The following is a 24850-nucleotide window of genomic DNA, read 5'->3' as shown; positions in this document are numbered from 1 at the left end:
GCGATGACCGCCCTGAGTGATTCCATTTTGAACTTGTACCTCTTCAAGTACAGATTCAGAGATTTCAGGTTTAAAATGGGTCTGACCGAACCGTCCGGTTTCGGGACCACAAACAGGGTTGAGTAATATCCCTCTCCTTGCTGGAGATGAGGAACTGTGACAATCACCTGTTGAATATACAATTTTTGGATTGCTGCCAACACTAGCTCCCTCTCTGACGGGGAAGCCGGCAGAGCCGATTTGAAAAATCGGCGAGGAGGCAAGTCTTCGAATTCCAGCCTGTATCCCTGAGAAACAATCTCTAATGCCCAGGGATCCACCTGCGAGTGAACCCAGATGTGGCTGAAAAACCGAAGACGAGCCCCCACCAGATCTGCCTCCCCTCGGAAAGCCCCAGCATCATGCGGTGGACTTTGCAGACGCAGAGGAGGACTTCTGCTCTTGGGAACTAGCTGTGTGCAGCTTTTTCCCCCTGCCTTTCCCTCTGGCAACAAAGGATGATCCACGTACCTTCTTGTTTTTATTGGAACGAAAGGACTGCATTTGATAATGAGGTGCCTTTTTTGTATGCTGCGGGGGGGACATAAGGTAAGAAATTTGACTTACCAGCCGTAGCCGTAGAGACAAGATCCGAGAGGCCGTCTCCAAACAACTCCACCCCTTTGTAAGGCAAGGACTCCATATGCCGCTTTGAATCGGCATCTCCCGTCCACTGTTGGGTCCACAAGAGCCGCCTAGCAGAAATAGACATAGCATTTATTCTGGAGCTTAATAAACAAATGTCTCTCTGAGCATCCCTCATATACAAGGCAGCATCTCTGATATGCTCTATGGTCAATTGAATGGCGTCCCTATCTAAGATGTCAATTTCCATAAATAAGGAATCTGCCCATGCCACAACCGCACTACAAACCCAGGCCGACGCCATAGCCGGTCGAGCAATAGTACCGGAATGATTGTAAATGTGCTTTAAGGTAATTTCCTGCCTGCGATCAGCAGGTTCCTTGAGGGAAGCCGTATCCTGAGAAGGCAGTGCCACCTTTTTGGACAAACGTGTCAGTGCCTTGTCAACTTTTGGCGAAGATTCCCAGCGTATCCTATCAGTTTGTGGAAAAGGATACGCCATGAGAATCCTTTTGGGAACTTGTGGTCTACTATCCGGAGATTCCCAAGCCTTTTCGCACAAGTCACTTAATTCAAATGAGGATGGAAAAGTGACTTCAGGCTTTTCCCCTTTATACATGTGTACCCTCGTGTCAGGGACAGGGGGTTCCTCAGTAATATGCAAAACCTCTTTAATGGCAATAATTATGTACCGTATACCCTTAGCCACCTTCAGCTGTAATTTTGCATCTTCATAGTCGACACTAGAGTCAGTATCTGTGTCGGTATCTGTGTCATCGATCTGGGATATGGTGCGCTTCTGAGACCCCGAAGGACCTGGTGCCCCAGGGACAGGCATGGACTGGCTACCTGACTGATCCCTAGCTTCTGCCTTGTCTAATCTTTTATGCAATAGATTGACATTTGCATTCAAGACATTCAGTATATCCACCCATTCCGGTGTCGGCGTTGCCGACGGCGACCTGACATTCAAGCACTCCCCCTCCACATTAAGCGAGCCTTCCTCGTCAAACATGTCGACACACGCGTACCGACACACTTCACACACACAGGGAATCTCTTTCCTGAAGACAGTATCCCTGTCAAGGCCCTTTGGAGAGACAGAGAGAGAGTATGCCAGCACACACCCCAGCGCAATTACCCTGGAGACCAACACAAAATGTTTTCCCCAGCAGCGCTGTATAATATGTAAACCGCCAATTATGTGCCCCCCCCCCTCTCTTTTAAGCACCCTTTCACCGTGTGTAAGCAGGGGAGAGTCCGGGGAGCTTCCACTCAGCAGTGCTGTGGAGAGAAAATGGCGCTGGTGAGTGCTGAAGGAGAAGCCCCGCCCCCTCGGCGGCGGGCTTCTGTCCCGCTCAAACTTAGTAAAATATGGCAGGGGCTCTTTTATATACATGTACAGAGCCCACCTGTACATGTATATAGTCTTTTTGCCATGCAGAGGTTTATACTGCTGCCCAGGGCGCCCCCCCCCCCCCTGCGCCCTGCACCCTTACAGTGACCGGAGTATGTGAGGTGTATGGGAGCAAGGACGCACAGCTGCAGTGCTGTGCGTTACCTCAGTGAAGCTGAAGGCTTCTGCCGCCTGACGACTTCTGTCTTCTGTACTTCTAGCTCTGTGAGGAGAACGGCGGCGCGGCTCCGGGGGTGGACGCCCAGTAAGAACCTGCGTTCACCCCCTCTGGAGCTAATGGTGTCCAGTAGCCGAGGAAGCAGAGCCTATCTTTGACAAGAAGGTCTGCTCCTCTCTCCTCAGTCCCTCGATGCAGGGAGCCTGTTGCCAGCAGTGCTCCCTGTGAAAAAGTAGTAAAAGGTAGAAAAAAAAATTCAAACAAAAATGCTTCTAGGCAGAGAACTCTGGAGAGCTCTCTGCAGTGCACCCATCTTGCTCTGGGCACAGTATAAAACTAAGGTCTGGAGGAGGGGCATAGAGGGAGGAGCCAGTCACACCCAGAGTCCAAAGCTTTCTTAAAGTGCCCTATCTCCTGCGGAGCCCGTCTATTCCCCATGGTCCTTACGGAGTCCCAGCATCCTCAAGGACGTTAGAGAAATATAGATTTTAATTCTAACAAAATTACATACTGTATTGGGTTATTGGCAATGGTATACAAATGAAGGACAATAAAGGGCAGACCATTTACTTGACAAATTACCTCTTAATCAAAATTCTGTACATGGCTACACACCCTGTGATACATTGATGACAGGCGTAAACAATACGTAAATGCAACTAAAGCTCTTAAGAACTGTTGTGATAGGAAAATTAACTTTTACTAGGTAAATTACATTACTGAAAATGTAATACTGTAACTGTCACAGGATTTGCTGTAATCACATTATATTGTGGGTGTTCTTTATTTGTCAAGACATGGTATATTATAAATCCATTTATCATCATGGGTCTAATGTGGAGCATCAGACAGTTACTAATATAGATTCATCTAGGAGATAAAAGCAGTGATAATGAACACTCACTATAAGCTTTATATAAGGCTTGTTATTGTATGATTAGGAATTTGCCTGTTTGCTGCTCTTTGTTGTGCTAAATTTACTTGGCCATATTCTCCATAGTGTTCTTTCTACAATGTCTTTCCATCATTCACTTAATGCATTCTGTCTGGGAAGATCTGTGCATATAAAGAGATACCCTAAGGGGGATGCAGTTAAAATACCGGCTGTCGGGATCCCGGTGATTAGGAGACAGACACTGGAATCCCGACAGCCGGTGAAATACTGCCGGACAGAATCCCGGCCACCGCAGGTTATTTCCACTCGGTTGATGGGTCCACACCACCAACTGAGTGGGAATATGATCTGTGGCGAGCAAAACAAGCCACTGGGCCCAAAGTGTGGTGAGCGCAACAAGCCTGCAAGGGGAGGCGCTGCTGGGATTCCGACAGGCGGGATGTCGCTGTCAGTATACTGACAGCCGGCATCCCGTCAGCCGGTAAAACATATGTATTAGGCAGCTGTCTCAGGCAACAAGCCTTGGGGGCAGCAATAAAAAGGTATTGCTATTTTACATGATACTAATAGCTTGTCATTGGTATCTACAGTACTTTGTTGGTAGATACAATAAGGCTTAAACATTTCATAATATATTGATTTTCAAGTTGACACTTCCCATTTATAGAAATGGTGATGGTAGTTTTTTTGGAAAACATGAGAGGTTAAAAATCTGAGTCAATGGCCAATACTTTATTTGAACGAAGGAGGCTTCCTCAGTGAGAGTGAGGGGGGGGGGGGGGTACCCCAGCTTCATCTGTGATCTGGAGATATCTTCCTAGATCCTGAAGATCCAAGCTACATGTTCCCCATCAATAATATGCTGCCGGCTGATTTCTCCTTTAAAAATATTGCCACTTTAAATTTTGAAGACAGATCGTTAAAATGCGCCACTGCCCACAATTCTCAGACTATTACGCTTCGTCTAAAGACACAGGGACTTATTTGCAAAACAATAATTGCCAGGTAGTCCCTGAAAACAGACATTTTTTCGTGGGATACTTGTAAATATAAGGGTCCCCCAAATGCAGTGTGCGCTGGGGACCCGAACAAGGAAGCTGTTCCAGCACTTCTTATCTCACATGTCTACTAACAAAAGCCAAACATTCTGAGATAGTAAATAAATGAAGGAAAAGAAAATGGATAGGGATATCCCAGACCACTCTTCTCCAAATTTTCAATATTCCACATCCTGCTTGATTTATTTTGCTTTACACTACTGTATTTCCTACATATAGCCAAGAATATTGCGCCACTTTTATTATTTCTCCAGCACATGCCCTCTAGACATCTTACATGCTTTATATAAATTGTCCAGCATAATAAATCACACTCCTCATACCTTTTTACATTTTAGTTAAAGAAAAAAAATTCCACCGTAAATCTTTATAATGTGTTCTTATCTGACTGTGCCAAAGCTAATAAACATCTTGAAGCAAACTTCAAGCACAGGGCACTTTGTACACAGAAACGAATCCCAACCACCTGATTGGTAAATCAAGCAAGCTGTTTAAACACAGGCATGTGCAGTCACTTAGCTTGAGGTCCTACTCAGACGTGGGGGAAACTCATTAAATTGATCAAATAAATCTCATATTGGTCAATAACTGGACACATTAGTAGGGTCTTTGGCTGACTACATTCTCATACTGTCCTAATTGATAGTGATCAAAATTTAACTGGGTTTTCTAGTTATTTTGGAATGATACATGCAGCAATTCCAGAGAAACTGCATTTACCAAGGTTACTAATTGTCTTCTCACTGCTAAATCTAAGGGTCGGTTTTGCATTCTTATCCTCCTTGGCCTCTCAACTGCCTTTGACTCTTTTGATCACCATCTTCTTTTTCAAACCCTCTCATGGCTGTCCTACCTTTCTTATAGTTCCTTTTCTTTCTCTACCTCCAATTCTACTTCCACCCTTTATCTCTCTAGACTCTTCTCTCTCTAAACTGCCCACATTGGTGATCTCATTAACTGATTCAGTCTATAAAACCACCTTTACAATGAAGAAAAACAAATCTAATTCATGCCTCCTAACCTATCCCCCTCCGCCCTCTCTAACATCTGTAACTGTCTTTCCTCTATCCCTTCCTGCTTAATGCTCTGGCATCATGTAAGTTAGATTTATAAAACTGAGTGTTCGATTTTTGGATCACATATATAGATAATTATTACCTTCAGAGACTACAAGTCCAGGAGCCATTGGATTCATAGTCGGAGAAAAAGTTTCTTCCTCCTGGAACTTTGAAGCAGTTGTTGTAGGCCATGTTCCCAGCATGCTCACAGCCTCTTGGTGCTTTTTGGTCTGTCCATTCCCCCTTCTTGTGCTGTGTTGACCCACTGTGCTAAGTGTAAAAGGTGAGAGTGGATTTTCATGCAAAAAATGACTTTGGTCAACTGGAGTTGTAGGATAACTCTGCAAAGTCGGTATTACATCCAAGTCTCCTATTGCTGTAATGTTTTCTGAAGCATTGTCACCCATCTCTACAAAAGGAATGTGAGGAGATCCAACTTCGATTCCATTGGTTAATGGGTTACTTCTATTAAAGTCAAAACAATTTCTGTCTATTACACCTACAAGAAAATAAAAGTTAAGTGTTAAGGCTTCAATTTAAAATAAATAAAGTTTATATAACTCTTCCTTTTAAAGTAATCCTCCTATTTCAATACTGTCTTACCTTCAGGAACTGATCTCCCTTTCTGTCCTCCAAGAGCAAGTTAAACAATATACCAATAAGCTCCCTTAACCCAACACATAGAGTCAAAGGGGACTTAGATCTCTGCGATTCTGGAGATACTTGAAGAGTATGGAAGGCTGTCAGTCTCCTGTAGCTCTGCTAGTTTCTTTAATTTACCAAAGGGCAACACATTACAAGCCTGATCATCTTTGTTTAATTATAACTGTCATTAAACAAGATAAAGTATATACTGTCCACTGATCACTGCCAGTTATTCTTGCAAATGTTGTGAAAAAGAAGTGATGTACAAAATGCAAACCTTATTTTTCTAATGGAGAGAAAGAAAGAAAGAAAGAAAGAAAGAAAGAAAGAAAGAAAGAAAGAAAGAAAGAAAGAAAGAAAGAAAGAAAGAAAGAAAGAAAGAAACATTTTATGTCTACAGTAATTATACCCAGGCCCGGCGACAGGGGGGACATGGGATGCTGAAGGTCAGTATACTGACTTCGGAATCCTGAGCGGTAGAATGCCAGCGAGCATAACGAAACCACTTGCGGGCTTGGTGGCAAGCTACACTCGCCACAGGTTCTGTTCTCCCTTTGTGGGTGTCCTGTACTCCCATAGAGGGGGAATCACCTACCTCGACGGTATACCGGTGGCGGTATGGTGCCCTAGTCGGGATCCCGACATTGATATTGTGACAGCCAGGATCCTGGCGAGCGGTATGCTAACCGCAAACCGTGTGCGCTATATAAATAATAATTATATGGATCCATGGGATCTACAGACAGCACTAATCTTTCAATACAACTGATGCTGCATGGTTTTCCATAATAAAATTAGCTTATGGGCTGCACATTAATTAAAGGTATCATATCATTTTCTTAAGGAGCGTGACACTAGCCAGTCTAGTCCTTGTCCAGTCAACTATATTACATACTGCACTGTAACGATTTTACACAAATGACTGATTGCTAGACAATGTTCCCAGAAGATCTTTACCATACTGTAATAGGGAATCTGAAACACAGAAACTTGGATTCGGTGCAAGCTGTGCTGTAACAAGGAAACAGGTTTTCTGTCTAAACAAGTGGATAAAAAAGAAAATTAACAACAGTTACTGCAACTAGATTCCCCACAGAGAAACATGAAAGGCCAGGCTCTCAAAACATGGAACCAGTCATTGCACCACATGTTAAGAACCACAGGTGCGTGAGCAAGACAATCAAAAGCAGAATAGTTGTCATTTTCTTTGGAGGGAAGAGAGAAATATTCCGAGTGAAACAAGGACTTAAGTGTGATCACTGCAATTAGGACAATGTGTTCAGTGATGGTGGTTGCATATTAATTAACAGTTGTTAAATTTCCACAAATGAGACTGCCGCTGCAGTAGCTGGGTAGCGCACTGAGTAGTAAACGCTACAGTAGCTGAAATCTTAGACGTTAACAGTCAAAACTAATAGTAGGAGTCTTGGCTGTATTATTCCTGGAAGATTATATTATTACCAATCTCATTTTATTATTTATTTAGGAATAACAGCTGCTGTTCCTGTGAACACTAGGGCAGATGTATTAACCTGGAGAAGGCATAAGGAAGTGATAAACCAGTGATATGTGCAAGGTGATAAAGGCACCAACCAATCAGATCCTAACTGTTAATTTACATATTGGAGCTGATTGGCTGGTGCCTTTATCACCTTGCACATATCACTGGTTTATCACTTCCTTATGCCTTCTCCAGGTTAATACATCTGCCCCTTTATTCTTTATGCATATGCAATCTTTTAACATCCTAAGGAACATATACAAATGTGATGTACTGTAATGGCAAATAAAAAAGTTCTATATCCGTCTACTGCAAATACCTTCTCTCTAAGGAGGTAATTCAGACCTGATCGTTTTCGCACAGCGGGCGATCAGGTCTGAACTGCGCATGCGTATGCAAGGACCACAGCAACGAGGATCGCCGTTCAACGATGGGTTGGTGTGAAAGATCCGATCGTATGGGCGTTCACAAGGACATTGACAGGAAGAGGGTGTTTGTGGGTGACAACTGACTGTTATCAAGGAGTGTCTGGAAAAATGCAGACGTGTCCAAGCGTTGGAAGGGAGGGTGTCTGGCGTCAAATCCGGTCCCGGACAGGCTGAGGTGATCGCAGCGGCTGAGTAAGTCCTGGGCTGTGCAGAGACTGCATAAAATCAGTTTGTGCAGCTCTACTACACATGTGATCGCACACTTGCACAGCAAAAATACACTCCCCCTGTAGGCGGCGACTATCTGATCGCAAAACTGCAAAAATCGCTAGGTCTGAATTACCCTCTAAATCGTGATTGGATGTTATATAAATGCATTATGTAGACACAGTATTTATTAAACAGTTAGAATTATTTGTCTTTCAAACTGGTTTATAGACACAAATACTACAGTACTGTACTTAACACATATGGTACATATCGCTTTGCTCTGTCATTCCATTGTGATGCTATTTGATTGGTTGGCTACCCATGTAGTCTAGATGTAGAGTTCACAGACTACACAGCTTAGGTCTTATCACCTGAGATCTACCTCCAAGAAGGGCCGATATATCATTACATGGGTACACACTGAGCGAGGTAATGTAGGTCGGAGCGACATATCGCTCCTCCCTTCATTACATATGCTGGTGTCACTAGTGGTTACCGTGGGTACTGGCAAATTGCTGGTATATACTGAGCAATCAGGCCAATATGTTAGTCCAAATCGTCTTGAAATGACATAGCGGGCCGACATGGCGCCAGTCGGGTTTTAGATAATGTACTTCAAAATGTCTTTCTGTTTTTTAATAAACATGGTTGCAATTGTAATATGAGGGTTTTGAGCCTATGAAGCTTTCACTACATGTTAAGTGTCCAGGAGGGTTGGGTATGTGTAACATAACTACATCCCGTCCAGGACATGCAACTACTGTACATGAGAGATCATAATGTGTTTGTTCCTGGAGTAATGTATTATTAATAGTTATTTTCAATACTAAGCTTGATATTTAGGTGACCACTTTAGATGACAGTTCCAGATGTTGGATTAGCCTACAGTACCTGTTAAGGGTTTTTATACTATGAGACACTAAATTTTCATCTCCACCATGTTTCTTACAAGCTCTAACGACTGATGATAGATCCTGCTCCTAATTACATGAGGATAAATGGTGTAAAATTAGTCAGCTGTATTATCTGAATAAAATAGTATGGTGAAAGAGGAAAGAATGGTCAGCTAATCAGTGGAGCCACTTAAGATATAATGCAAGTTTACTTTGAACAACTACCGTGATCCTGAGCCTGCAGAACCAACTTCCCAAGTGCTTTACCTATAACAACCCGCTTTCCCGTAACTATTTTCCTTCAATGGTACTTGGCTGCTGTTAGTACTTAAACCCTATGGGGGAATTCAATTATGACCGAAACAATTTTGGGTGGAAAAAAAGGGCTTTACTGCAATTTTATACCCGATGTTTTTTTTTAGGCAATTCAATTGAAGCCTGTCACAAACAAATCAACCCTTTTCAGGCAAAAACACATAGGATCAGGGATTAGTTCCAGGACCTACTATATGTGGCTTTTCATGATCGTGGCGCTGATCACATATTGGAGGGTTGTTGTTTTGTTTTTTTATTGGGGGGGGGGGGGGGGGGGCTCAGCGGATAATGAAAAAAAATCCCTGATGAGTGCTGGCATCGGGGCTAGTTGGATAGATCCTGAGGGATCAATTAGCCACTGCTACTTGAATTCATACCTAAGAAGTACAGGCTCAAGATCACAGAAACATATATTTAAAGGAAACAGGACACTTCAAACTTCCTGAATGGCATAAGGAATTTGTTAAAAAAAAAAGTGAACTTCTGCACAGACTACAGTCTTCCTGGATAACTAATGAGCATTTGCAGGGGCCATCTTGTCTTACTGTGAAGAATGACATGGTGGGAGACAGTAGTTTTCTACTTAAAGCCAGAGAGATCTGCAATTACAGTACCTGCAATCCACAATGATTGTAGTGTTCTTGCACCATTACCCAGTGCCTACCTACACTCACCGGCTGATGATCTGTATAAAACCCTACTCAGCTCAAGCTTCACTCCATCTACTAGTGTGTGTACCAGTAAGTACGGCTGTACCTGCTATCTATCAACAAACGAACACTACTGATTAATTAATGGCAGGGCTGTTTCTAGACAATTTGGCTCCCAGTGTGAGCATTAAAAAAAAACTCTGACTAGGGGTGTGGTATTGCTGAAATGGTTGTGGCCTCTCTAAAATGGGCGTGTCCTTGTAAGAAAAGGCTACCTTACACCCAAGTTTTTGACCCTGCAACAACAGACCTTGGCCACCACAGGAAATAAAAAAAATACCACTATATTACGCTCCACACAGTAATGTCCATTGCACCACATTATGCCCCCTGCACCATATTATGCCATACACCACAATGCCTGTGATACATTATTCCCTACAGTAAAGCTTCTAATTACTTTTAAATTACCTGCTCCAGGGGTTTCATGCGTTGTGTGTCATGCTCGTTGCCAGGGGTTTCATGCTCTAGAATCCACGCTTGTTGCCAGGTGTTTCATGCGCTCGGTGTCATGCTTGTTGCCAGGGGTTTCATGCACTGGGTGTCATGCTCTGTGATCCATGCTCATTGCCAGGTGTTTCATGCTCTGAAATCCATGCTCGTTGCCAAGGGTAAAGCTCGTTGCCAAGGGGTCTAAAATGGCTGGCAGGCGTTATCCCGCCAGCACTGTTATTCAACTCCCCCTCCTCCCATCCACAAAACTTTGCTGTGGAGTTTCGCAAAATGACGCGGTTGCGTTGTGACTTCACAATGCAACCGCGTCATTCTGCGACACAACGCCCCCCGAGCGGAGTACAATATGGGAGGGAGGAAGGGGAGCCAGATAGGAGCTGCAAGTGCTGCGGTGAGCGCCCCGTACGATCACACAGCTCGGCTGCTGCTTGAAATGGCACTTTTCATAGTCTGAGTCATCCGCTGGTATTAAGAAAAAGGGGTATTGTGGTGTTTTGGGGCGCTCCATTTGAGGTACTCTGCTGCCTCTTGACTGTGCCAAGGATCTATCCCTGAAGATCCAACATAAAAGCATACAAATAGAGTGGGATTGGGAGTGCAAGTTGGCGCTGAGATGAAACAGGGTGATGAAATTTATTATGGAAAAAATAAGATTTTACTCACCGGTAAATCTATTTCTCGTAGTCCGTAGTGGATGCTGGGAACTCCGTAAGGACCATGGGGAATAGACGGGCTCCGCAGGAGACTGGGCACTCTAAAAGAAAGATTAGGTACTATCTGGTGTGCACTGGCTCCTCCCTCTATGCCCCTCCTCCAGACCTCAGTTAGGATACTGTGCCCGGAAGAGCTGACACAATAAGGAAGGATTTTGAATCCCGGGTAAGACTCATACCAGCCACACCAATCACACCGTATAACTCGTGATACTATACCCAGTTAACAGTATGAAATATAACTGAGCCTCTCAACAGATGGCTCAACAATAACCCTTTAGTTAGGCAATAACTATATACAAGTATTGCAGACAATCCGCACTTGGGATGGGCGCCCAGCATCCACTACGGACTACGAGAAATAGATTTACCGGTGAGTAAAATCTTATTTTCTCTGACGTCCTAGTGGATGCTGGGAACTCCGTAAGGACCATGGGGATTATACCAAAGCTCCCAAACGGGCGGGAGAGTGCGGATGACTCTGCAGCACCGAATGAGAGAACTCAAGGTCCTCCTCAGCCAGGGTATCAAATTTGTAGAATTTTGCAAACGTGTTGCCCCTGACCAAGTTGCAGCTCGGCAAAGTTGTAAAGCCGAGACCCCTTGGGCAGCCGCCCAAGATGAGCCCACCTTCCTTGTGGAATGGGCTTTTACTGATTTAGGATGCGGCAATCCAGCCGCAGAATGCGCCAGCTGAATTGTGCTACAAATCCAGCGAGCAATAGTCTGCTTAGAAGCAGGAGCACCTATTTTGTTGGGTGCATACAGGATAAAAAACGAGACAGTTTTACTGACTCCAGCCGTCCTGGAAATATAAATTGTTAAGGCCCTGACTACGTCCAGTAACTTGGAATCTTCCAAGTCCCTAGTAGCCGCAGGCACTACAATAGGTTGGTTCAAGTGAAAAGCTGATACCACCTTAGGGAGAAACTGGGGACGAGTCCTCAATTCTGCCCTATCCATATGGAAAATCAGATAAGGGCTTTTACATGACAAAGCCGCCAATTCTGACACACGCCTGGCCGAAGCCAAGGCCAATAACATGACCACTTTCCACGTGAGATATTTCAGATCCACAGTTTTAAGTGGCTCAAACCAATGTGATTTCAGGAAACTCAACACCACGTTGAGATCCCACGGTGCCACAGGAGGCACAAAAGGGGGGCTGAATATGTAGAACTCCCTTTACAAAAGTCTGAACTTCAGGCAGTGAAGCCAGTTCTTTCTGGAAGAAAATCGACAGAGCCGAAATCTGGACCTTAATGGAACCCAATTTTTGGCCCATAGTCACTCCCGACTGTAGGAAGTGCAGAAAACGACCCAGCTGAAATTCCTCTGTTGGGGCCTTCCTGGCCTCACACCACGCAACATATTTTCGCCAAATACGGTGATAATGGTTTGCGGTTACTTCTTTCCTGGCTTTTATCAGCGTAGGAATGACTTCCTCCGGAATGCCCTTTTGCTTTAGGATCCGGAATTCAACCGCCATGCCGTCCAACGCAGCCGCGGTAAGTCTTGGAACAGACAGGGCCCCTGCTGTAGCAGATCCTGTCTGAGCAGTAGAGGCCATGGGTCCTCTGATATTATTTCTGTAAGTTCTGGGTACCAAACTCATCTTGGCCCATCCGGAACCACGAGTATCGTTCTTACTCCTCGTTTTCTTATTATTCTCAGTACCTTTGGTATGAGAGGCAGAGGAGGGAATACATAAACCGACTGGTACACCCACGGTGTCACTAGAGCGTCCACAGCTATTGCCTGAGGGTCCCTTGACCTGGCGCAATATCTAGTTTTTTGTTTAGGCGGGACGCCATCATGTCCACCTGTGGCCTTTCCCAACGGTTTACCAACAGTTGGAAGACTTCTGGATGAAGTCCCCACTCTCCCGGGTGTCGGTCGTGTCTGCTGAGGAAGTCTGCTTCCCAGTTGTCCACTCCCGGAATGAACACTGCTGACAGTGTTAAGACGTGATTTTCCGCCCATCGGAGAATCCTTGTGGCTTCTGCCATCGCCATCCTGCTTCTTGTGCCGCCCTGTCGGTTTACATGGGCGACTGCCGTGATGTTGTCTGATTGGATCAGTACCGGCTGGTTTTGAAGCAGAGGCCTTGCCAGACTTAGGGCATTGTAAATGGCCCTCAGTTCCAGAATATTTATGTGTAGGGACGACTCCTGACTTGACCAAAGTCCTTGGAAATTTCTTCCCTGTGTGACTGCCCCCCAGCCTCGAAGGCTGGCATCCGTGGTTACCAGGACCCTGTCCTGTATGCCGAATCTGCGGCCCTCTTGAAGATGAGCACTCTGCAGCCACCACAGTAGAGATACCCTGGTCCTTGGAGACAGGGTTATCAGCCGATGCATCTGAAGATGCGATCCCGACCACTTGTCCAAGAGGTCCCACTAAAAGGTTCTTGTATGGAACCTGCCGAATGGAATTTTGCTTCGTAAGAAGCTACCATTTTTCCCAGGACTCGTGTGCAGTGATGCACCGATACCTGTTTTGGTTTCAGGAGGTCTCTGACTAGAGATGACAACTCCTTGGCTTTCTCCTGCGGGAGAAACACTTTTTTCTGTTCTGTGTCCAGAACCATCCCCAGGAACAGTAGGCGTGTGGTAGGAACCAGCTGTGACTTTGGAATGTATAGAATCCATCCGTGCTGTTGTAGCACTTCCCGAGATAGTGCTACTCCGACCAACAACTGCTCCTTGGACCTCGCCTTTATAAGGAGATCGTCCAAGTACGGGATAATTAAAACTCCCTTTTTTCGAAGGAGTATCATCATTTCTGCCATTACCTTGGTAAAGACCCTCGGTGCCGTGGACAGTCCAAACGGCAGTGTTTGGAATTGGTAATGGCAATCCTGTACCACAAATCTGAGGTACTCCTGGTGAGGATGGTAAATGGGGACATGTAGGTAAGCATCCTTGATGTCCAGGGATACCATGTAATCCCCCTCCTCCAGGCTTGCAATAACCGCCCTGAGCGATTCCATCTTGAACTTGAATTTTTTTATGTATGTGTTCAAGGATTTCAAATTTAAAATGGGTCTCACCGAACCGTCCGGTTTCGGTACCACAAACAGTGTGGAATAGTAACCCCGTCCTTGTTGAAGTAGGGGCACCTTGACTATCACCTGCTGGGAATACAGCTTGTGAATTGCCTCTAGCACAGCCTCCCTGCCTGAGGGAGTTGTCGGCAAGGCAGATTTGAGGAAACGGCGGGGGGGAGACGCCTCGAATTCCAGCTTGTACCCCTGAGATACTACTTGAAGGATCCAGGGATCCACCTGTGAGCGAGCCCACTGATCGCTGAAATTTTTGAGGCGGCCCCCCACCGTACCTGGCTACGCCTGTGAAGCCCCCGCGTCATGCGGTGGACTCAGAGGAAGCGGGGGAAGAATTTTGATTCTGGGAACTGGCTGACTGGTGCAGCTTTTTCCCTCTTCCCTCGTCTCTGTGCAGAAAGGAAGCGCCTTTGACCCGCTTGCTTTTCTGAAGCTGAAAGGACTGTACCTGATAATACAGTGCTTTCTTAGGCTGTGAGGAAACCTGAGGTAAAAAAAATTCTTCCCAGCTGTTGCTGTGGATACGAGGTCCCAGAGACCATCCCCAAACAATTTCTCACCCTTATAAGGCTCTATGTGCCTTTTAAAGTCAGCATCACCTGTCCAGTGTCGGGTCTCTCATACCCTCCTGACAGAATGGACATTGCATTAATTCTGGATGCCAGCCGGCAAAATATCCCTCTGTGCATCCCTCATATATAAGACGACATCTTATGTTCGCAAAATAGTATCCCTGTTTGACAGGGTTACAGACCACGCTGCAGCAGCACTATCTGCAGGTCTCAGTCTAGTACCTGAGTGTGTAAATACAGACTTCAGGATAGCCTCCTGCTATTTATCAGCAGGTACCTTCAAAGTGGCCGTATCCTAAGACGGCAGTGCCACCGTTTTTGACAAACGTGTGAGCGCCTTATCCACCCTAGGGGATATCTCCCAGCGTAACTTATCCTCTGGCGGGAAAGGGTACGCCATCAGTAACTTTTTAGAAATTACCAGTTTCTTATCGGGGGAACCCACGCTTTTTCACACTTCATTCACTCATTTGATGGGGGAACAAAACACTGCCTGCTTTTTCTCCCCACACATAAAACCCTTTTTTAGTGGTACTTGGGTTAATGTCAGAAATGTGTAACACATTTTTTATTGCCGGGATCATGTAACGGATGTTCCTAGTGGATTGTGTATATGTCTCAACCTCGTCGACACTGGAGTCAGACTCCGTGTCGACATCTGTGTCTGCCATCTGAGGGAGCGGGCGTTTTTGAGCCCCTGATGGCCTTTGAGACGCCTGGGCAGGCGCGGGCTGAGAAGCCGGCTGTCCCATAGCTGTTACGTCATCCAGCCTTTTATGTAAGGAGTTGACACTGTCGGTTAATACCTTCCACCTATCCATCCACTCTGGTGTCGGCCCACAGGGGGCGACATCCCATTTATCGGCATCTGCTCCGCCTCCACATAAGCCTCCTCATCAAACATGTCGACACAGCCGTACCGACACACCGCACACACACAGGGAATGCTCTGACTGAGGACAGGACCCCACACAGCCCTTTGGGGAGACAGAGAGAGAGTATGCCAGCACACACCAGAGCGCTATATAATGTAGGGATAAACACTATCACTGAGTGAATTTTCCCCAATAGCTGCTTGTATAAACAATATTGCGCCTAAATTTAGTGCCCCCCCCCCTCTCTTTTTAACCCTTTAAGCCTGAAAACTACAGGGGAGAGCCTGGGGAGCTGTCTTCCAGCTACACTGTGAAGAGAAAATGGCGCCAGTGTGCCGAGGGAGATAGCTCCGCCCCTTTTTCGCAGACTTTTCTCCCGCTTTTTTATGGATTCTGGCAGGGGTAATTATCACATATATAGCCTCTGGGGCTATATATTGTGATTATTTTGCCAGCCAAGGTGTTTTTATTGCTGCTCAGGGCGCCCCCCACCGGCGCCCTGCACCCTCACTGACCGGAGTGTGAAGTGTGTATGAGGAGCAATGGCGCACAGCTGCAGTGCTGTGCGCTACCTTGGTGAAGACTGAAGTCTTCTGCCGCCGATTTTCCGGACCATCTTCATGCTTCTGGCTCTGTAAGGGGGACGGCGGCGCGGCTCCGGGAACGAACACCAAGGACGGGTCCTGCGGTCGATCCCTCTGGAGCTAATGGTGTCCAGTAGCCTAAGAAGCCCAAGCTAGCTGCAAGCAGGTAGGTTCGCTTCTTCTCCCCTTAGTCCCTCGTTGCAGTGAGCCTGTTGCCAGCAGGTCTCACTGTAAAATAAAAAACCTAACATATACTTTCTAGGAGCTCAGGAGAGCCCCTAGTGTGCATCCAGCTCGGCCGGGCACAGAAATCTAACTGAGGTCTGGTGGAGGGGCATAGAGGGAGGGGCCAGTGCACACCAGATAGTACCTAATCTTTCTTTTAGAGTGCCCAGTCTCCTGCGGAGCCCGTCTATTCCCCATGGTCCTTACGGAGTTCCCAGCATCCACTAGGACGTCAGAGAAAATCCATTGGTATTTGCCTAAATAACTCTGCAATAGCAACATAATTTTTATGCGTGCAAATATTAGAGATGAGCGGGTTCGGTTTCTTTGAATCCGAACCCGCACGAACTTCACTTTTTTTTTCACGGGTCCGAGCGACTCGGATCTTCCCGCCTTGCTCGGTTAACCCGAGCGCGCCCGAACGTCATCATGACGCTGTCGGATTCTCGCGAGACTCGGATTCTATATAAGGAGCCGCGCGTCGCCGCCATTTTCACACGTGCATTGAGATTGATAGGGAGAGGACGTGGCTGGCGTCCTCTCCATTAGAATAGATTAGAAGAGAGAGAGAGAGATTGTGCAGACAGAGTTTACCACAGTGACCAGTGCAGTTGTTGTTAAGTTAACTTTTATTTAATATATCCGTTCTCTGCTATATCCGTTCTCTGCCTGAAAAAAACGATACACAGCAGTCACACAGTGTGACTCAGTCTGTGTGCACTCAGCTCAGCCCAGTGTGCTGCACATCAATGTATAAAAGCTTATAATAATTGTGGGGGAGACTGGGGAGCACTGCAGGTTGTTATAGCAGGAGCCAGGAGTACATAATATTATATTAATTTAAAATTAAACAGTGCACACTTTTGCTGCAGGAGTGCCACTGCCAGTGTGACTAGTGGTGACCAGTGCCTGACCACCAGTATAGTAGTATATTGTTGTATACTATCTCTTTATCAACCAGTCTATATTAGCAGCAGACACAGTACAGTGCGGTAGTTCACGGCTGTGGCTACCTCTGTGTCGGCAGTCGGCACTCGGCAGGCAGTCCGTCCATCCATAATTGTATAATTATATACCACCTAACCGTGGTATTTTTTTTTCTTTCTTTATACCGTCGTCATAGTCATACTAGTTGTTACGAGTATACTACTATCTCTTTATCAACCAGTGTACAGTGCGGTAGTTCACGGCTGTGGCTACCTCTGTGTCGGCAGTCGGCAGGCAGTCCGTCCATCCATAATTGTATTATTATAATATATACCACCTAACCGTGGTTTTTTTTTCATTCTTTATACCGTCATAGTGTCATACTAGTTGTTACGAGTATACTACTATCTCTTTATCAACCAGTGTACAGTGCGGTAGTTCACGGCTGTGGCTACCTCTGTGTCGGCAGTCGGCAGGCAGTCCGTCCATCCATAATTGTATTATAATATATACCACCTAACCGTGGTTTTTTTTTCATTCTTTATACCGTCATAGTGTCATACTAGTTGTTACGAGTATACTACTATCTCTTTATCAACCAGTGTACAGTGCGGTAGTTCACGGCTGTGGCTACCTCTGTGTCGGCAGTCGGCAGGCAGTCCGTCCATCCATAATTGTATTATAATATATACCACCTAACCGTGGTTTTTTTTTCATTCTTTATACCGTCATAGTCAGTCATACTAGTTGTTACGAGTATACTACTATCTCTTTATCAACCAGTGTACAGTGCGGTAGTTCACGGCTGTGGCTACCTCTGTGTCGGCACTCGGCAGGCAGTCCGTCCATCCATAATTGTATTATAATATATACCACCTAACCGTGGTTTTTTTTTCATTCTTTATACCGTCATAGTCAGTCATACTAGTTGTTACGAGTATACTACTATCTCTTTATCAACCAGTGTACAGTGCGGTAGTTCACGGCTGTGGCTACCTCTGTGTCGGAACTCGGCAGGCAGTCCGTCCATCCATAATTGTATTACAATATATACCACCTAACCGTGGTTTTTTTTTCATTCTTTATACCGTCATAGTCAGTCATACTAGTTGTTACGAGTATACTACTATCTCTTTATCAACCAGTGTACAGTGCGGTAGTTCACGGCTGTGGCTACCTCTGTGTCGGCACTCGGCAGGCAGTCCGTCCATCCATAATTGTATTACAATATATACCACCTAACCGTGGTTTTTTTATACCACCTAACCGTGGCAGTCCGTCCATAATTGTATACTAGTATCCAATCCATCCATCTCCATTGTTTACCTGAGGTGCCTTTTAGTTCTGCCTATAAAATATGGAGAACAAAAAAGTTGAGGTTCCAAAATTAGGGAAAGATCAAGATCCACTTCCACCTCGTGCTGAAGCTGCTGCCACTAGTCATGGCCGAGACGATGAAATGCCAGCAACGTCGTCTGCCAAGGCCGATGCCCAATGTCATAGTACAGAGCATGTCAAATCCAAAACACCAAATATCAGAAAAAAAAGGACTCCAAAACCTAAAATAAAATTGTCGGAGGAGAAGCGTAAACTTGCCAATATGCCATTTACCACACGGAGTGGCAAGGAACGGCTGAGGCCCTGGCCTATGTTCATGGCTAGTGGTTCAGCTTCACATGAGGATGGAAGCACTCAGCCTCTCGCTAGAAAACTGAAAAGACTCAAGCTGGCAAAAGCACCGCAAAGAACTGTGCGTTCTTTGAAATCCCAAATCCACAAGGAGAGTCCAATTGTGTCGGTTGCGATGCCTGACCTTCCCAACACTGGACGTGAAGAGCATGCGCCTTCCACTATTTGCATGCCCCCTGCAAGTGCTGGAAGGAGCACCCGCAGTCCAGTTCCTGATAGTCAGATTGAAGATGTCAGTGTTGAAGTACACCAGGATGAGGAGGATATGGGTGTTGCTGGCGCAGGGGAGGAAATTGACCAGAAGGATTCTGATGGTGAGGTGGTTTGTTTAAGTCAGGCACCCGGGGAGACACCTGTTGTCCGTGGGAGGAATATGGCCGTTGACATGCCAGGTGAAAATACCAAAAAAATCAGCTCTTCGGTGTGGAGGTATTTCACCAGAAATGCGGACAACAGGTGTCAAGCCGTGTGTTCCCTTTGTCAAGCTGTAATAAGTAGGGGTAAGGACGTTAACCACCTCGGAACATCCTCCCTTATACGTCACCTGCAGCGCATTCATAATAAGTCAGTGACAAGTTCAAAAACTTTGGGTGACAGCGGAAGCAGTCCACTGACCAGTAAATCCCTTCCTCTTGTAACCAAGCTCACGCAAACCACCCCACCAACTCCCTCAGTGTCAATTTCCTCCTTCCCCAGGAATGCCAATAGTCCTGCAGGCCATGTCACTGGCAAGTCTGACGAGTCCTCTCCTGCCTGGGATTCCTCCGATGCATCCTTGCGTGTAACGCCTACTGCTGCTGGCGCTGCTGTTGTTGCCGCTGGGAGTCGATGGTCATCCCAGAGGGGAAGTCGTAAGCCCACTTGTACTACTTCCAGTAAGCAATTGACTGTTCAACAGTCCTTTGCGAGGAAGATGAAATATCACAGCAGTCATCCTACTGCAAAGCGGATAACTGAGTCCTTGACAACTATGTTGGTGTTAGACGTGCGTCCGGTATCCGCCGTTAGTTCACAGGGAACTAGACAATTTATTGAGGCAGTGTGCCCCCGTTACCAAATACCATCTAGGTTCCACTTCTCTAGGCAGGCGATACCGAGAATGTACACGGACGTCAGAAAAAGACTCACCAGTGTCCTAAAAAATGCAGTTGTACCCAATGTCCACTTAACCACGGACATGTGGACAAGTGGAGCAGGGCAGGGTCAGGACTATATGACTGTGACAGCCCACTGGGTAGATGTATGGACTCCCGCCGCAAGAACAGCAGCGGCGGCACCAGTAGCAGCATCTCGCAAACGCCAACTCTTTCCTAGGCAGGCTACGCTTTGTATCACCGCTTTCCAGAATACGCACACAGCTGAAAACCTCTTACGGCAACTGAGGAAGATCATCGCGGAATGGCTTACCCCAATTGGACTCTCCTGTGGATTTGTGGCATCGGACAACGCCAGCAATATTGTGTGTGCATTAAATATGGGCAAATTCCAGCACGTCCCATGTTTTGCACATACCTTGAATTTGGTGGTGCAGAATTTTTTAAAAAACGACAGGGGCGTGCAAGAGATGCTGTCGGTGGCCAGAAAAATTGCGGGACACTTTCGGCGTACAGGCACCACGTACAGAAGACTGGAGCACCACCAAAAACTACTGAACCTGCCCTGCCATCATCTGAAGCAAGAAGTGGTAACGAGGTGGAATTCAACCCTCTATATGCTTCAGAGGTTGGAGGAGCAGCAAAAGGCCATTCAAGCCTATACAATTGAGCACGATATAGGAGATGGAATGCACCTGTCTCAAGTGCAGTGGAGAATGATTTCAACGTTGTGCAAGGTTCTGATGCCCTTTGAACTTGCCACACGTGAAGTCAGTTCAGACACTGCCAGCCTGAGTCAGGTCATTCCCCTCATCAGGCTTTTGCAGAAGAAGCTGGAGGCATTGAAGAAGGAGCTAACACGGAGCGATTCCGCTAGGCATGTGGGACTTGTGGATGCAGCCCTTAATTCGCTTAACAAGGATTCACGGGTGGTCAATCTGTTGAAATCAGAGCACTACATTTTGGCCACCGTGCTCGATCCTAGATTTAAAGCCTACCTTGGATCTCTCTTTCCGGCAGACACAGGTCTGCTGGGGTTGAAAGACCTGCTGGTGGCAAAATTGTCAAGTCAAGCGGAACGCGACCTGTCAACATCTCCTCCTTCACATTCTCCCGCAACTGGGGGTGCGAGGAAAAGGCTCAGAATTCCGAGCCCACCCGCTGGCGGTGATGCAGGGCAGTCTGGAGCGACTGCTGATGCTGACATCTGGTCCGGACTGAAGGACCTGACAACGATTACGGACATGTCGTCTACTGTCACTGCATATGATTCTCTCAACATTGATAGAATGGTGGAGGATTATATGAGTGACCGCATCCAAGTAGGCACGTCACACAGTCCGTACTTATACTGGCAGGAAAAAGAGGCAATTTGGAGGCCCTTGCACAAACTGGCTTTATTCTACCTAAGTTGCCCTCCCACAAGTGTGTACTCCGAAAGAGTGTTTAGTGCCGCCGCTCACCTTGTCAGCAATCGGCGTACGAGGTTACATCCAGAAAATGTGGAGAAGATGATGTTCATTAAAATGAATTATAATCAATTCCTCCGCGGAGACATTGACCAGCAGCAATTGCCTCCACAAAGTACACAGGGAGCTGAGATGGTGGATTCCAGTGGGGACGAATTGATAATCTGTGAGGAGGGGGATGTACACGGTGATATATCGGAGGGTGAAGATGAGGTGGACATCTTGCCTCTGTAGAGCCAGTTTGTGCAAGGAGAGATTAATTGCTTCTTTTTTGGGGGGGGTCCAAACCAACCCGTCATATCAGTCACAGTCGTGTGGCAGACCCTGTCACTGAAATGATGGGTTGGTTAAAGTGTGCATGTCCTGTTTTGTTTATACAACATAAGGGTGGGTGGGAGGGCCCAAGGATAATTCCATCTTGCACCTCTTTTTTCTTTTCTTTTTCTTTGCATCATGTGCTGATTGGGGAGGGTTTTTTGGAAGGGACATCCTGCGTGACACTGCAGTGCCACTCCTAGATGGGCCCGGTGTTTGTGTCGGCCACTAGGGTCGCTAATCTTACTCACACAGCTACCTCATTGCGCCTCTTTATTTCTTTGCGTCATGTGCTGTTTGGGGAGGGTTTTTTGGAAGGGACATCCTGCGTGACACTGCAGTGCCACTCCTAGATGTGCCCGGTGTTTGTGTCGGCCACTAGGGTCGCTAATCTTACTCACACAGTCAGCTACCTCATTGCGCCTCTTTTTTTCTTTGCGTCATGTGCTGTTTGGGGAGGGTTTTTTGGAAGGGACATCCTGCGTGACACTGCAGTGCCACTCCTAGATGGGCCCGGTGTTTGTGTCGGCCACTAGGGTCGCTTATCTTACTCACACAGCGACCTCGGTGCAAATTTTAGGACTAAAAATAATATTGTGAGGTGTGAGGTATTCAGAATAGACTGAAAATGAGTGTAAATTATGGTTTTTGAGGTTAATAATACTTTGGGATCAAAATGACCCCCAAATTCTATGATTTAAGCTGTTTTTTAGTGTTTTTGGAAAAAAACACCCGAATCCAAAACACACCCGAATCCGACAAAAATAATTCGGTGAGGTTTTGCCAAAACGCGTTCGAACCCAAAACACGGCCGCGGAACCGAACCCAAAACCAAAACACAAAACCCGAAAAATTTCAGGCGCTCATCTCTAGCAAATATACCTCCATTTCAAGGTGCCAACTCATTTAATGTCTTTGGAAACATTCCTATACAGTTGACATTAGCCTCTTTTGACAGATTGGGTATGAAATGCCGGCTGTAGGGATGCCGGCGGTCAGGAGACCGACAGCAGCATTCCGACTGTTGAAATCCCAACAAGGGCCAGTAAGTAGTGTAACCCTCCCCTTATACTGCCCTAACTACATCCCTCCCTTTTAGGTGCCTAACCCTAACCCTCCTCACCCCGCAGCCTAAACCTAACCGCCCCACTGTCTTCACGTTCGGGATCCCAACAGTCAGGATTCTGATTTCGGTGTCCTGGCCCCTTTTGTGATTCCGGCGGCAGCATTCCGGCGTGTGTCAGGATTCCGACACCGGTATTTCATGCGCCTGGATTCCGACCGTTGGGATTGTAATCACATCCCATTTTGACAGGTTGGCAGGTCAGAAGCTATAATGGGTGGGCTGTGCGGTGCGCACAGGTTCGTGGGTCAAGGGAGGCACCCTACCATATGTAATGGAATTGGTATGTGCTTTGCAACATGTGATGTATTTAGTAGTAGTACAGTATATTATAGTAATGATATTACATATTTCCCAAAAGTCCTGTTGTGCAGCGATTAGCACATCATCGTGACTGTGTTAAATTGTGAGCCATTTCTCCAACCATATAAAGCGGAGGTAGGTTCCTCCAGGACACTGATAATTTCTCTGTGTTATTGCAAGAGGTGAGAGTTATTGGAGGTGGCCTAGCACTACAGAAGTGCAAAAATCACACCCACTGGGAATTATGCCCACTATGACGCATCCACACCCCAGTGTTGGTGTTAGTGCATTGCAGCAGTGCTGGACAGAATGTTACTGCCCAATAAAGAGATTATTTGGAAATGTGTCTGTCAGACTTTCTGGCCTTTTGTTTCCTAAAATCATGTCTCCATTCTAAAAGGGCATGCATTATGAGCCTAAATCAGACCTGATCGCAGCAGCAAATTTATTAGCAAATGGGCAAAACCATGGCCCTCATTCCGAGTTGTTCGCTCGCAAGCTGCTTTTAGCAGCTTTGCACACGCTAAGCCGCCGCCTACTGGGAGTGAATCTTAGCTTATCAAAATTGCGAACGAAAGATTAGCAGAATTGCGAATAGACACTTCTTAGCAGTTTCTGAGTAGCTCCAGACTTACTCGGCATCTGCGATCAGTTCAGTGCTTGTCGTTCCAGGTTTGACGTCACAAACACACCCAGCGTTCGCCCAGACACTCCTCCGTTTCTCCAACCACTCCCGCGTTTTTCCCAGAAACGGTAGCGTTTTTTCGCACACACCCATAACACGGCCAGTTTCCGCCCAGAAACACCCACTTCCTGTCAATCAAACTCCGATCACCAGAACGAAGAAAAAACCTCGTAATGCCGTGAGTAAAATACCTAACTGCATAGCAAATTTACTTGGCGCAGTCGCACTGCGGACATCGCGCATGCGCATTAGCGACTAATCGCTCCGTTGCGAGAAAAAAATAACGAGCGAACAACTCGGAATTACCCCCCATGTGCACTGCAGGGGGGGCAGATATAACATTTGAAGAAAGAGTTAAATTTGGGTGGATTATTTTGTTTCTTTGCAGGGTAAATACTGGCTGCTTTATTTTTACACTATAATTTAGATTTCAGGTTGAGCACACCTCACTCAACTCTAACTCTCTCTGCACATGTTATATCTGCCCCCCCCCTGCAGAGCACATGGTTTTGCCCATTTGCTAACAAATTTGCTGCTGCGATCAGATCTGAATTAGGCCCTATGTTGTCTCCAAGTATAGTCTTCCACCATCCACCAAACTTCTTCAAATTAAACTGTGCCATTTAAAAGACAGCTAAGTATCCTGTATATTTACTTCTTTTGTAAACAATTGTACTACTACTACCTGAAACCTTTTTTAGAGATGCAATAATATGTTTTATCATAATTTATTTAAAAATGATGCAAAGCAGAAAAACTGAAGATTTACCACCCTTGCTCCCAAAGACCTGCCCTACGTATGACCCAGTGATGTCTGTGGAATAGAGAAAATAAACCCTTTACATAGA

The 24850-nt window shown here is 46.1% G+C and overlaps 1 protein-coding gene across 2 annotated transcripts in view; it reads right to left on the bottom strand.

Annotated features, from left to right (window-relative positions):
* The window catches only part of CORIN (corin, serine peptidase), a 521516-nt gene that overhangs the window by 203722 nt on the left and 292944 nt on the right, over positions 1 to 24850 (bottom strand). For both annotated transcript variants that reach the window (XM_063920973.1, XM_063920972.1), the window contains exon 3: positions 5310 to 5708. In XM_063920973.1, coding sequence (XP_063777043.1) covers positions 5310 to 5708 — 399 coding nt within the window. The remainder of the gene's footprint in view (positions 1 to 5309; positions 5709 to 24850) is intronic.

This window comes from Pseudophryne corroboree, chromosome 1 (assembly GCF_028390025.1).
Source record: "Pseudophryne corroboree isolate aPseCor3 chromosome 1, aPseCor3.hap2, whole genome shotgun sequence".
In the NCBI taxonomy this organism is placed as follows: Eukaryota; Metazoa; Chordata; class Amphibia; order Anura; family Myobatrachidae; genus Pseudophryne; species Pseudophryne corroboree.
The sequence above is the reverse complement of the archived record's forward strand: the minus strand, read 5'-3'. Positions and strand labels throughout refer to the sequence as shown.